This window comes from Gouania willdenowi, chromosome 9 (genome assembly GCF_900634775.1).
Source record: "Gouania willdenowi chromosome 9, fGouWil2.1, whole genome shotgun sequence".
Classification (NCBI taxonomy): domain Eukaryota; kingdom Metazoa; phylum Chordata; class Actinopteri; order Blenniiformes; family Gobiesocidae; genus Gouania; species Gouania willdenowi.
In genome coordinates this window covers 24,613,900-24,629,158 of record NC_041052.1, presented here as the reverse complement: position 1 = coordinate 24,629,158, position 15,259 = coordinate 24,613,900, and the positions used below count along the sequence as shown (strand labels likewise).

Below are 15,259 nucleotides of genomic sequence, written 5' to 3'. Positions count from 1 at the left end.
ATTTGTGCCAAGCAGCACGAAAACAAATGTGTTCCCTGCAGCTAGAAAAATATGAGGAAAAACGATATGCAGTCTTTTTTGTGACAGTTTCACAAACTGTGTGAGACAAGGCTGGCCATGCCGTGGACCTTCTTTAGCTTCCTGATTTAGTAGTCTTCAGCCATCTAATAATCGTTAATATCGTAATAATCGTTGATTAATCGATTTGTAGCACCCTGAATCATAATCAAATGAAATTGCAAGATTCCTTAGATGGAACACTCCTTGCGGTGGTGTTCCATAGTAAAAGCTAATTCAGCAATTTCACAAGGACAAACATGGTGGCACGGTGTGCATCAGTTGTGTTCGCTGAGTGCCTGAGTTGGGCGTAACTGTATTCACTTTTAGAGCTATAATCAGTTCAAAAAATTAGACCCAACCTGGCCCGAGTCCGACAAAATACGGTTAACCCGTTCAAACCCGAATGAAGCATATCTCTCTTTAAGCCCGACATTATTCAAATCCATGTAAAATGATCAGAGGCGAGTTTCTTTATTTACTATAGCCAAACGTTCTGCATACAACTATAAACATGACGAGCAGCTTCATGTGCCACTACACGCTACATACCAGTTTTTTTCTGCCATAAAGCATTGCTGTAACACCCAACCCTGGACCTGCCCTCGACAATTGTGCATAAGTGCCAGAGGCTTGTGTAGGGCCGAGCTCTACACAAGCCTGTGGTAAAATGATAGAAATTTGAAATTTAACGTACTACTCTTTTTGCTGTGTAGTGGAAACAGCCCTGTTTGTGTCACGCTGAGTGCAGCGTGGGGTGTTGGTGTAAGCGCTTGGAGTCTGTGCACATTTTTCTGTCTTGGCGTGGCCTGGCATAAACCTATATGCAGGTGACCACTAGCATTGTGTCTTAAATCTTGCAGGCTCCGGTGCAGATGGCAAATACCTTCTTCCATGGGGCAATATCCAATCAGGCGCTGTGATCAAAACATAGCACAAAGTTGAGCTTTACGTCATTGAAATAGGGTATGTGTATATGTATCGCTGGTCAGTATATTACGTTTTAGAAACATTGACATATTTTTAGATTAAAGGTAAGTGGGTTTACAAGTTTGGGAGAAACAGAAGCCAAGCCTAACGCTGAGAGAAAAATATTTTACAGAAGGAAACCCTAACCGTAATAAGCTTATTGAGAACAATATTATTATTTTTTTTTTTTAAATCTCAGGTCAAAATGAGGCTTTATTTTTAATATCTTTATTTTTTGATTTCTTTAATATGTTTATTTTTTTATTGTTATTTTTCATGATATGTAAAATGATAGATGATACGTTATAGGGTTAAGGTTGAAGTAATAAAAGTGTAGATTTGACTTAGAACTGGTTTTGTTTTTTAGTTGTTTGTAATTTCTCTACTATAAATCTATTTACAGATCGATAGATATATCTATATATAAATGTAACCCATGTTTTGTCCCATATTTGTGTGACAGGGCAGTATCCATATGACGTTAAGGGGAGTACCAACACATTCTTTCCACTTAAAGCACTGCTGATAACTAAGATAAACTTTCCATGAATAGACAAAAACCAAGACTCAGTTCAAATTTGCTGACAAAATTAACGCTAGCTACATACTGCATATATACAGTACCTTACACCAGAATAACTGGCCCCACTGATGGGAGCAGCCACATTGAAAGCGGTAAAAACTCTCTCTCCCTTCCAACGGTGACTGTTTTCTTCGTTTGTGGGTCAAAATGTAGGCAGGTGCAATAAGACAGGCTACTGGGGGCTCCCTTTAATGGTGGTTCCTCATTGGTCCTTCCACAACCAGCAACAGCATGTATACTTATCTAGTTTTGAATTATCTTTATTTTATTATTTGTATACTTAATTTTACCAGCATCAAACTTTGTAAAAAACACTGTTTTGAATTTTACTGCATGAAAAGACAATAAAGATGAATTATTAATGGTTTTAGTAAAGGGACCTGGGTCTCATGAAAAAAAAGAAAAAGCATCACACATTTTCTATATTATTTCCATGATGCTAAAAAATGTTAGAAGTCTCATCTGTATTCATATAAAAAAAAGCACCAAGCACTCTTTGCTGTCATGAAAGCAAAAGGTTTATTCATGTTTGAAATTACACAACTACCACAAGGAAGACTTTTCAGTCTAGGGTGTAGTCTGGTTAGAAAGTAACACTAAACATTTTTATTACATCAGAATCACTGCCACAAATCATTTGTCATGACTTTTCAGTTTCAGAATCACATACAATAGAAAAAAGAGAAAACAAGTCTTGAACCCTGTTGAACAGAGCTGGAAATGTACAGTTCTGAATACTGAAACCTCTATGCATTACAGTTTTTATAGTCTTTTTTTCCCCACTTTTTGCATGATTAAGAAACAAGATGAGCAACATTCAAAATGTTTTTTTTTTCTTTAAGTATTTACAACAGTTTTACTGTTTGTTGTTAATATATCAACAATGCTCCTCACACCCCATCACAAAAGTGTCATCCTCATTCTTCGTTCCCATCTATCTTCCACTGTATTAATATCGCCTTTGTTTTCTCCTTTTTTGTCATTTTTCGTTGCTGTACAACAACATTATTTTATTAAAAGATTAAAATATACATTAGATTACATAAAGAATGGAGAGTTTACAGTGTTACAAGTTGTAATCAAAATACAACCTGGAAATAATCAAATGCTGGGCCAAATAAACTGTGATGCTGTTTAGAGGTAGAATGTGAACACTCTAAGCTACAGAAATTTGGGAAATTGTTTTGCATGGATGAGGTAATAAAGCTGATGTTTGATGGTTGGGATGTATAATTACTCCTCTGCTATATTATGTACAACATTTCTTATGTAATGGGCCCTGCTTGATGGTATGAAGACAAGATGATATTGTAGGGGATCTGTTGATTTCCATAAGCAGTACAAAAAAAAAAAATAATGCATACATATGTACACCGCAAACATCGAATTATGAAATATGGAGTGGTGTCATGTTATAGTCAAGCAATCAATTATACGTCTTTACGTTTCCGAGTTTGAATAAGCATTTCCTTGGACTAATGTACACAGCTGTAAGGCAAGAATAAATCTTAAAAGTAACTACAAAGCTGCCATTGAGCTGTCAGCAGCAGCATTGTGGAGTGGCCGGACAAGACTGGGAGCACATTACAGTCAAAGAAACAGCTGCTTTATTCTATGTATTGTCAGAGCTGAAGGAGAAGCTAATTATCAAAATGGGAAGTAGTAATTAAACCAAGAATCCGACAAATGGCTGTTTAAAATGTCACTAAAGAATGCACGTTTGTCATTTTGTGTTTTGAGTTCAAAGTCTATAATTACTCAGAAAGTTTTGTTAACAACATCCGAGGGTTAATTTTATTTGTAAATACGTGTTTACCCCAAGCAAACAATATAAAAGCATAGTGATTACAGTTGATTTATGAGGACAGAAAGTAAACACACAGCGATCAGGAAACACTTGGTGTTCATAATGGAGGATGTAGCTTGCACGTGTGTGGCATGGTCAAGGAAAATTGTAACCAATCTGGTATAAAAAGTCCTTTTTTTTTTTCAATATCCTCTGTGGTCGGTCAGCCAGTTAAAAAGTCAATGCCCAGCTTAAGGCGAAGATGCATTTACAGCGGATCAATTCGAGGTATCAGAGTGCACACTTCCAGGTCCTTCTGTTGGAGATATTGCAGAAGACGGAGTCGTTGCATCTTGCCACCCCCCATTAGCCTGGAACAGAGACGAGAAAGGGGAGATTACAATCACATACGCTGCAACATGAGCCTGATTCACTGTGGATGCTCCAAAAATGGAAAGCAAAGGGAGAATAGCTTATGGTTGCACTAACGTGTCAGCTGCTATTAATATGTTGCAGATACAGTGATGTTCTTTGATTACTCCAGTCTCAGCAATACAGTGGCATCAGCAAAGAGACTCTCAAAAACAAATTTGTCTCATGTCCCAACCAATAGGAGCCATTCGTGAAATCAGTGTCTAAGCAGATTTCAGCGATGACCGACAGCTTGTCGCTACATATTCTCCTGTCAGTCAAGAGGAGGGAGGGCTCGGGTGGCGTGAGGTGGAGAGAAATGAGTGAAAGTGACAAGGCAGGGCTTCTCCAAGAGAGCCACTCTTAGCCAGCCAGGCTTTGCTTTGCTCCAGGCGTGACCTAGCCTTTACTCTATCCATCTACGTCACCACCAACAAAGCTAAAGGTTAGTCTCTGCAAATACATCTATAAGGCAAAATTCTGGGTTGCAACAAAAAAAAATAAAATAAATAAAGATTTTAAAAAGCTTCAACACAGTCCATTTTCAGCACATTACACATCCCTATTACTCTGTTGTTCCAAGTCTCTCTTTTCGTGTGTGTTCATAGATTTTCCAGGGCTGTCAGTTATTATTTTCCTGGGGATCATAGTGAGTGAGTGAGTGAGTGAGCAGGCACAGGTCTGCACTGCACGTGGAAGTGAGAAAGCTTGTGAGAAAGTGAAAAACACTTGATCCTGCGTGGAGCTGACGTGTCTAAAGAGCTTATAGCGTAAAAAGCTCCAGCAAAGCTAAAGTGACACAGGCAGCATTGAACGCTTTAAACAGCCAGTGCCATTAGTTTACTAAAAGGAAGCCTATTTTTTAGTCATCTCCAAAATGTTGATGATGAGGCTTTAAATAACACGAGACAGTATGTTTTCACCCAACACATATAGCGACACAAAAAGAACCAAAATGTCTACAGTGAAGAGAGCAGTCTGATTGTATTTCTCTCTCTCTCTCGCACACGCACACGCACGCGCACGCGCACGCACACGCACACGCACACGCACACACACACACGCACACACACATCATCTTCTCTCATCAACTAAATTAATCTTTACTCAGATAGCTTCAGATTACGCTCAGCTTTCCAAAAAGGCGCCATATCAACCCTCATCAGGAAAGACGGAGTTTACGTCTGCGAGAGGCTGCAGGCGATCGCGTGTTTGGATTTTATCAGAACGATAAGGCTTCTGAACATTCAGTGAAACATTTCAACAGCTACAATTCAGCATTGCTCAAGTCTTTTATATTTCTATATGTATTAAAATGTGGGTTTAGACTATAATTTGTGGCTAAATTTATGTTTGGGGCATTTAGTGGGATTGGGTGGAACAATATATTAAATGAGCCAATTAGAAGTAATCTCTATATAGGTAGGAAGTTAACAGCAATATAAATCTCCATTAAAAAAATATATGTTTGTGTCAAATATTACCATTAATTTGAAGTCCACGTCTGTGCATTATGTTTGTAGAGTAAAAATCCAGCCTGTGTGTACTTACGTTTAGGCCATGTGAACTGTACATCAGGTTATCTCCCAGAGCATCATTGTATCCTGCCGTCTGACTGATAACATGGCGCAGGGTATCCACCTGATGTGACAAACAAGGTTGACAGTCATGGTAAGCTTGGAATCTACAACCCTTTTCCAATGGTCATGCTGTAACTAGCTAAGTAGCATGAAATCAAACAAAGGGACTCCAGAGACAGAACAGATAAGGACCAGCTGAATTATTCAAATAAAAAAAAAGCATGAGCATGCTTATTATAAAAGGAGGCCGGGAATATAATTTAAATATAGCCTTAGGATAAAAAAAAAAGAAGAAAACTAAGACATTTCAGAAAATCCTTGTTTTATCAAAGCTGCTATCCACAATATGTTATTATTAGATAAATCCATAGTGTAGGCCTCATTGATCAATGAATCATAGATCATTTGTCACTCCTCCGTAAACCTTCAGTTTGTTGACATTTTCGCGCATTGCATTGTGGGATGTGGACAGGTACACAGAAGTGTTTTTACTTCATTATGATATTCGGGTAATACTGGGAACAATGTAGAACAAAAATGATGTCATCCTAGTCGGAAATAACTTCTATGTATCACTTTACAGGACTCCACATCCCACAATGCAACAGATTATTTACTTTGGAGATGAAAACAAACTTTCTTGCCACAAATTCCACCTTTTTCCCCTTTCTTTTCAGAGTGAATGATGGACGATTCATTGATCTATGAGGCATACACTATGATTTTATCTAATAAAAATAATATATATCGTGTTGAGCAGCTTTAAGTCAAAAAACTACTGATTACATTTTTATTTGTGAATGATGGATAGTGTGTCTGTTACATCACTGGATTGAATTTACAAAATGAAAGACATCAACAACAAACAATAAGAAGATGAGACAGGAAGACAGAGAGTACAGAACAACGGAGAAAAAAAAACACTCCCAAAAACCCAATACAAACCCAAGAGCTCAAGTCAAAGCCAAATGCATTCACAACATGTTCGCCATAGTAGCTCAGAGTTTTGATTTGTGGCATGATAGCAGTAGGGTGGGATTATATTTTGGCTGGCAAAATATTCCATCCAAAGCAAAGAGTCACTAAACACTTAAGACAATGGGAATTCACTCTGTATTTAGAGCTGCTCCTGCACGGCCAATGTGTTGGTCTGATTTTCAAATGTTTGGTTTGATGTGCTTTGGACTGCACTGTGGATGGCTCAGTTCACAGGCAAGACAAGGACAGCTCTCTGCACTGGTGGTCAGGAACTGTCCCTGATTGTTGATCCTACCTGTGACTGTACATTGGCTCCGACTTGTGCCCCTTGGTAAGAATCCCCATTCAGACTCTGCATGCTCAAGAACATGTCCCCAGAGTTTGGGAGGTTAAAAGAACCTGAAGAACCTGGAGAGGGAAGATGTAAGTAGCTGAATACGTGAGAGGGCTATAGAGGGGAAACCACAAACACACGCACACACACACACACACACACACACATAAATGACGGTGACGCACAGCCCGCACACGAGTCTGCATGAACAGACCCCAGTCAGGCAGAAAGACTCCCATAAAGCAAGCAACTATGAGGGTGAAGAAGGGAAAACAAGGAATCAAACATAAAAGGGCACTATGCAGCGGGAACGAGGACCTTATCACGAATGACCACAAATGGAATGAAATGGCACAAGGGAGATCGTATCTCTAAATGTGGATGAATGCTTAAGCTCCCAATTGTTCCACATCACCTATTTCCAATCTAAAGTTGGTAGGGAGGCATCACATGGTACATGACAAGGACAAGAAGAAGCTTATGAAAAGACCAGTACCAGTAAACATGTTGCTTAAAAGAGTGTTTTTGCTCTCTGCAGAATCCAGCTGAAACTCTTCATCTTTCATCTGGAATCCTAGGTGCAAGAAAAAGGGACCACTTCATAAGCTCTCCACATCCTGACGCAGGTCAACCCAATCCACCCAGTACATTACTCATTCAACTCCATCACTGTCTAATATTTACTACTAACTACAAGAATGCATTTTTGACACAATGCTATCGGTTCAGGTTAGACGCTCCCAGCAAGAACGTTTCAAATTATTTTTGCGCAAACATTCAGCAAGTCTACATACCATTACATTACAAATGACAAGAAGTTGTCAGAAAGTCAGGGGAAAACAAATCCCATGGCATCATTGTGAATATGCTTTTTTTTTTTTTTTTCATTTTCTATTTTGCCAAAAATACATTTGTTCTCGGTTCACAAGTCAGGAACGCTCTTTTTATGCATGAGTTTTCCTGGCATCAACTGTCTTACAGACAGGAGACACTGTGATCCCCAAGCTGGGAGCAGAGCCTGTCACTCTTGCCTGTGTGAATGGTGCATGAGAGAGTGAGGCAGGCAGGCAGCAGGTTAAGGGCTGAGGTAGAGGGCAAATTGTCTTTATTTATTTATTCTTGGTGCAGAAGTGCCTACCGGAGTTAGGTGTTGTGGGGGAGTTGGCTTGGCTGTTCTGCACTGCAGCGGCTACAGCATGTGCCGCGTTTACAGCAGTCTTGGCGGCATACAGGTTGGCTTCTTCCTGAAACTTGCCAATATTTTTCTTGTATCGGATCCTTTTGTTGCCAAACCAGTTGGATACCTGCGTGAAAGAGCATAAGGAGGAGGAGCAGAGGAGTCAGACGTCAAGCAGCCACAGCACCGTGCACTGAGCAGTGTGATTGTTTCAAGATGTCACTTTTGGGTCCATCAAGTACCCAATTCCCAATCCCTGCAGTAATGTCCGTCGGGTACACAAGCTAATTAAGCCGTAATCAGGAGCCACTTGTGTCTTCTCATGGATGGGAGCATGTCATGCTCTCAGATCTGTCTCCTGACAAAACTAACACACAAGGGGCTCCTATCTTACGCACACGGAAGTCAATTCATTATACATTTTGGTCTTATTAGCGCTACGCATCTATAAGGAAAAATTATGGATGTTTTTCCTCTTCACGAAATGTCCACTGAGTCAGTATCACTCAGATGCTGAAGGCGGACATGTTTTATTTTAATGAACGATTGTGATATTAAAGCTAAAAACACACTTATTGTGAGCAGGACTTTGTGATTCCTGATAGATAAATACATGGAAAACTACATAAATACAGATAAAGAATGAGTGGAAGCCAGGATTGGGGTCAATTACATTTTTCAATAACAATTATGTCTTCAATAATCCGTGTTCAATTACAAACCAATTATGATTATGGTGGCGTGCATTTTTTCCAGTTACAACTAAAATAATTATTTTTCCATTGAAAGTCATTTACAAGTACATTCTCAATTACTAAAGTTCAAATTCAATTAATCACAATTACTGAGCCTGAAAAAAAGAATTCCATAAAATGTAGCCTTCCTCTTATATTAGCTTTCTGTTAGCATCTCTTATGATAATGGGTCAGTTTGACCCATGTCTTCAATCAATTTAAATACACTAAAAAAAATAAATATTATCTTTCATCCAATTGGTTTTTCTTTTGTTGGTTTCCTTGTTAAGCTCAATTATTATTTTTTTTTTTTAAAGATGAATTGATACTAAACTCAAGAGAACTGAAATGTAGCGGGATATCTTGATATGAAACATATTTGAATGATTGTTAACTACATATGTGTAAGCCATAGAACTCCAGCATGGTTCCCCAGTTTTGCTTTGTTAATTAAATTGTAGTATTTATAGAATTCCCATGCCAACTATAATTACAAAGTAATTTTAATGAATTATCTATTACGCAATTACAATTATAATTGACACCAACCCTGGCGGAAGCAGCTCTACGCCTGCTTCTAGGCCTTCACAATAAGAGCCTCATCATAGGCACCAAAATTGCAATCAACAAATAACTCTTATGTACATTTATAGCTTATATTCAATTCAAATCACTTAATAATTATAATTAGAACAAGCTTTCAGTTTTATTAGCCACTCGCTAACTGCTAGCTCTTCCGAACTATTTATAATTCCTGCAGAAACAGATGGAAAACAAACCTAGCATTGAAATTTTGTTATCACATTCTCAAAAAAACTAAACAAACAACAGCATCAGCACTTAATCACTGTTGCTTCCTTTTTGACATTCGTGTGTGCATGCAACTGTTTTCTATACTTCCCCAGTACATGAGACAAACAATGCCCTGCCAAAACATTCCACAGTAAACAGATTGTAATGGTTAGTGTTCACTGTTGTGTAAAATATTTGACAAATGTTAAGTGATACCCATACGCAAAGCGATGCTGGAAATTTGGTGGATTTTAATTCAAAATGATGAAATCCAACATTAAGGGTTGGAAAATCCTGTGAACCTTATGTGGGAATGCTGGCGCTGCAATAACAGTGGAATAGTAATGAGATGATGCTTGTTTTTAATGGTCCTATAAATTAGAGTGTCTTGTCGCGGTGCTGCCGCCCCCTCTCAGGCCCTGCAGCCCACAGTTGGACCAGCCAAAGAGCAGCTGCCCCTAATGACGCTTTATTTAATTTCCACCCATGTGCTTAAATTTTAATATCCCCAGCATGCAGCTCGGCGATGCTGTTGCGTAAAAAACTGACTGGATGTGCAGGACATCAGATCATTGCTATCCCGTACGTCTCTGTGCTCTAAATCTTTAATATCTAGGCAATTAAAATTAATGACCATTCAGGCGAGGCCCACTGTTGGCAGGGTTTCCTTGACATCAATTGTTTGATGGGTTTACCTAGAGGTTAAACTAACAAGCAAGGTTTAATTGGAAGCAATGAAAGCCCTGGCCATCATCCTTTTTACTTAACCTGCTTATTTTGGATTGGAGAGCCAAAGACAATGCAAGATTCTCAATCTTTTAGACAGCGTGGCCACAAACTGCTGAAAATGAGGGGAAATGCTTTTTAAAGCTCACCAGTTTATATAATTAAACAAATGTATCATTGAAAAAACAGATCTACAAAATGTCAGTTGTGTCGAGTCGTGCTATTTGCACACAGAGATATATCTTAAGTGCAGGAAAGACATACTAAACACTGTATTATGTATTAATTACAGGTAAATTATTATGTTATGTTTGCTTTCACTGCTATGAGGCTGTAGCTCAAATTTGCATCAAAATAATCTGCAATTCTAAAAATGTATTTAATACAACACAAATTCTGAAAGTTAATTTCCACACTTGAAAAATTTTTGAATAACATTAAACAATATATTTGTATATGTTACATTTATTCGGATCTACAAACTGCCCTATTTTCAATCTTAGTGCAAAAAGAAATTGAAAATAGGATAATTAATTAGTTAATTTTAAAACATTAAACAAGCAGGTTTTCTTTAAAAACGCAGACAAAGCTAGATAATGACAGGTTTTTACTGACTTTGTTCAGTGCACAATGTTGGGGTCATCTGACGTTTTGTGATTCATAAAAATGCACAAAAATCTAAATGTGTTTATGTGGGGGGGGGGGTGCTAAGCAGCATCACATGCATTTTTAAATGATTTGTGTGCAAAACGACACAGGGTATTTCAATGCGGATGATGTATCGAGCAAATCTGTAGAGAGCTATTGGCATAACATTCACCACGGAGGGTGTTGACTTAATGAACTGATTGTGCAAACAAGAGAGAAGTGCAAGAGTTTAGAAGCACTTGATGAATGACTGAGCCGAACCCTCTGTGTGACCACAGTTAGATGTTTGTGACTCTGAGAGCGATGGCCACAGTGAAGGATAACTCACTTATGGTGCGCCCAGCATTATGGCAAGCCTCTGACTTTTTTTTCCTCACCTAAAATGAGCTAAAGCACTAAGAACAAGTCGATAAGAGTGTCTGCCTCGGCCTCTGTTTGCCAAAGAGCGTGCCTCTAATGGGTACTGAGATGAGTTCAAGTGAACTTCTAAAAGCCTTCTAATGTCTGCATGGACTGATTTGCTCTCATGGGGACTGGCACAGTGACCTGTTCTGGAACACAAGCAGACAATGGAGCATGGCTCTTTTTGTAAAAACACACAGTGATCAAAACACACAGTTAAGAGGAGTTTGTAGGAGGGCAGCCTGAGGGATGGCATTGCCAGCTTTATAACCTGGTTGAACACCTTAAGTGCAATCCCAGGTGATTGACAGATCACTGTATGTTGCACTGAGATGTGCAACGAGAATAAGGGGAAAGCCTCTTGCACAGTTTGCAATACGTTATAGCTAAACTATGAAATTCTTAGTCAAAATGTTATACTCGGCAATGCTTGAGCTTTATCATATAATTCAATTGACCAGATATTTAGTAGCTGTGAAAGAAAACACAAAAATAGTGCGGTAGACAAAAGTATGCATACATGTGACACATTTGTACACACAGGATATGGTAGTTGTATGGGTACAGTGTAAACATTTAAAAGATTGAACTTAGGCTGTGGACAGAGAGATGTAACTTTAAGAAATTCTCATCCACTCATTGTAAAATCAACTTTAATATTGTTTTACAACATCAGTGTTGATCCAGTGGTGTGTGTGTGTGTGTGTGTGTGGTGGGGAGAAGGGGGCGTTCTGTGCAGTGGAAAACTGTGACACTTTACATACATAAACAGAGGAGGTACAAAAAAAAACTGAAAACATTGTATCAGGAGAAGTCATGACATACCTGTGATACTGTGATGGTGCTTCCCACCCCCTGAAGGCAAAAAAGAATGGGCTTTTACAGTATCTTACTCTTCACGACTACACTCAAAAAAACCCCTCAACACCCCCTCCCCACACAGAAAAAACACTGCAGATTATTGTATAGATTCATGTTTCTCTGATATCGTGTCATGAGAAAAAGCATAAACAATAGAGGATAAAAAATCTAGATAGATCTGACAAACATTGCAGAAAAAAGGAGAACAGGATAACAGTACTTTTGATGTGGAGGTAAAGTATGAGAGAAATGGTCTTCAGGTTTACCAAATGAGGAAGGATTATATATATATATGTATATAAATACACATTATGTGGGTAAGTCACAAGTTTAGGTGTTAAAAAAACAGAAACAGAAATAACAAACGCCTGCAAGGATACCAATGAATACAATTAACCAGTGTTTAGATGTACAAGGTTTTTAGAGCTCTTCTTAAAGTAATGGATCAAATTGTATTTCATATCCTATCTTAGGACCTGAGAAACTGACCTGCAACAAAGAAAAACACACATGGTGGATGGGGACTTTCTTAGCGCCAGGCAGCTAAGAAAGGAGAACATAGTGCTTTGATTGAGGCTAAGATGATACAGGCCTCTCCTCCCTGTGGCCCTGCTCTGACTGACTGTTACCAGCCTTGACTGAAGCATCATTAGGCAGTCACAATGTCAAGGTTAGCCGAGGACATTGTGTCTTGGTGGTGTGACCTACAGTAACAATCCCTCTAGGCTATCCCATCTTGATTACCCACCAGCTACTGTTAGATGAGCTCTACCAACCTGGGAAACAGTGATGCTGCACTTCTTGGCCAGCTCTTCTTTAGCCTCCTCGCTGGGGTAAGGGTTGCTGAGGTGCGAGTAGAAATATTCGTTCAAAATCTCTGTTGCTTGCTTGCTGAAGTTTCTCCTTTTCCGCCTGAGTGGGGAGTAAAACGAGAGAAAGGCCAAGCGATCCTTTTAGTGAGGCCAGAATTTGCTCAACCATTTGAACTACTCAAAATGTAACAATCAATCTCACACATAAATGGTGAAAATAATGAGGGATGGGCTCCAAGGACAGAAGATTATTTAGTGTGGCTTTAAGAGTCTAGTCAACAAGAAAAGAAATGGCATGGACACATACACAAGCATGCTCAAAAACACAGTCACAAAACACATACAATGTTTAATTTGGTCTGTTGGTCTGTAATCTCCAGTCCAAGCGTGTAATGTGGAGAATTTAGTCCAGTGGACGTGTGGGCGCAAAGCCCAGTCGGAGTGCATCTCGGTGCATTATAGAAATCACGGCATGCACAGTTGAGCATCATTCCTGAAGTGCCACAGCCTCAGGGAACTCTGGTAGAAACAAGCAAACTCTAACGAGATCTGGGTCCCCTCCTTCCCAAGGGCACTACTTATCATGTTGTTGAGCATTTGCTTATTTTGCCTTGTTTACTGCGGTCACACAAAGCAGTGGGCAGCAAATGTGCTTCCTCTTGGCTTGTTTGGCTCAAACTTGGGTTGCTCTCTGCAGAGCACCAAACCGCACCACAGTGCAAGTGATTACAGTAATCCACAACACCTGCACAAGACATTCCTTCCATCCTTTACCATTACACTTAGTCTTAACTGTTTGCAGATGGAAGGGCAGCATTAAAAACGGATAACGCAATGGACAAAACATAATTAAAATGTTGCATGCGTGCCATGCTGAAAATGTGTGACAACTTTTGGACCAGGATGATTTAAAAAAAATTACCTTTCTATTAGGAATACATTATATGAGGTGCAAAAATAGCAAAACAAACACACAATCCACCAACCTGGCATCAAGGAATCTGGAACGCAGGATCATGACAGCCTCACAGGTGCTTTGCTTCAGCTGCATCTGGATGGAGCTGAATTTACGGTGAATGATTCCCACCATGCGCTCAATCTCCTTCGGAGAGATGGGCCGCGTGCGAGACTGCTCCCTCAGCAGGTTCATCACATGGGTAGTAAATTCGTTACATGCCTGCCAAGAGAGTGACAAAACAGGCAAAATGAGCACTCAAAGGGTCCCAAGTCACAGCCACAAAAAAACCCTGCATGTCCCAAGCTGCATGAGTGATACTCTCAAGTTTCATTAACATTTCATATATTAAACAAGCTAATTATATACAAGCTCCTCATGCTGAAAACAACAACTGAGTGCACAGTTTGGTAATCATTTCAATGGCAGTATCGGTGAGGTCATCTTAGAATAAATGCAGATCGGCAGTTTGTGTAGTGCAGAGTGAATTCAAACAGCTTTTCGTTAAACCAGTGGTTCATACATGATTAATTACGATAACTAATTTACGTAGTGCACAGTTTAGCTCATTACTCTCAGTAAAATTCGTTAAGTATTTACATTTAGATAATTAAAACCTGGAAACGCCCTTAAGAAAGATGCATTTACTCTAGGCGAAGTGTGGTGTGCCCTCACGTACCCACCTCCTCTCTGAGAGCCCAGAGTAAATTAGTCTAATTTAGCTCACCGGCTTGCTGAGGCATCACTGTTATACCTTCCATTTTCACCCATAATGCCCCCGTGTATAATGGCAGTCTCGGGGATGTAAGTGAAAAAGCTGATCAGAGTAAATTTGAACACATATGACTTGGCCACCACTTTGTGCTCAGCTTTGCAGCAATTGCAGGGATTGTTTAACAAGGATAATAGCGTATAGATTTTGATTAAATGCAAGTTAACCAACAAAGCTGTTCCGTGTTGTTGAAGTACATCTCAAATGGTCCACATATCGATCCCATATATATAATATCATAATTTCTCGGACTGCATCTAAAATCTCCAATAAAAGCGCTCCGATAAGTTTTTGTTGTTTTTGTCCCCGCCCTCAGTAAAAAAATAACTGAAGTAAACTTGAATTGTTGACTATTGTTCTCTGTTTGAGTAACATCACTTGATCAAGCCTTTCTAACATTCCACAAAATAAGTAATACAAGTATGTGTGATTTGTGCTGATATCGCATCGGATCGATATCGGTATCGGTCAATACCCAAAGCTGAAATGTCGGTATCATATCAGAAGTGAAAAAGTTGTATCAGGACATCCCTAAAAAAAAAATTGATGAAAATGAAAACAAATAAACAAATCTCAACAGAAAACTCTATAAAATAAAAAAGTCAATTTCAATATATTACATTTGATTCCTTCAACAAGGGACATTCTTCATCATTAAAAAAATGCAAAATTCAATGAAATA

At 39.0% G+C, this 15,259-nt stretch overlaps 1 protein-coding gene across 1 annotated transcript in view; it reads right to left on the bottom strand.

Annotated features, from left to right (window-relative positions):
• Positions 1–2,109: 2,109 nt before the first annotated feature.
• Positions 2,110–15,259, bottom strand: part of pbx3b (pre-B-cell leukemia homeobox 3b) — a 60,268-nt gene continuing 47,118 nt past the window's right edge. Inside the window, 7 exon segments of the mRNA XM_028456990.1 lie at positions 2,110–3,766; positions 5,358–5,447; positions 6,660–6,772; positions 7,195–7,272; positions 7,837–8,002; positions 12,815–12,950; positions 13,837–14,027. Coding sequence (XP_028312791.1) covers positions 3,674–3,766; positions 5,358–5,447; positions 6,660–6,772; positions 7,195–7,272; positions 7,837–8,002; positions 12,815–12,950; positions 13,837–14,027 — 867 coding nt within the window. The 3' untranslated portion in view covers positions 2,110–3,673.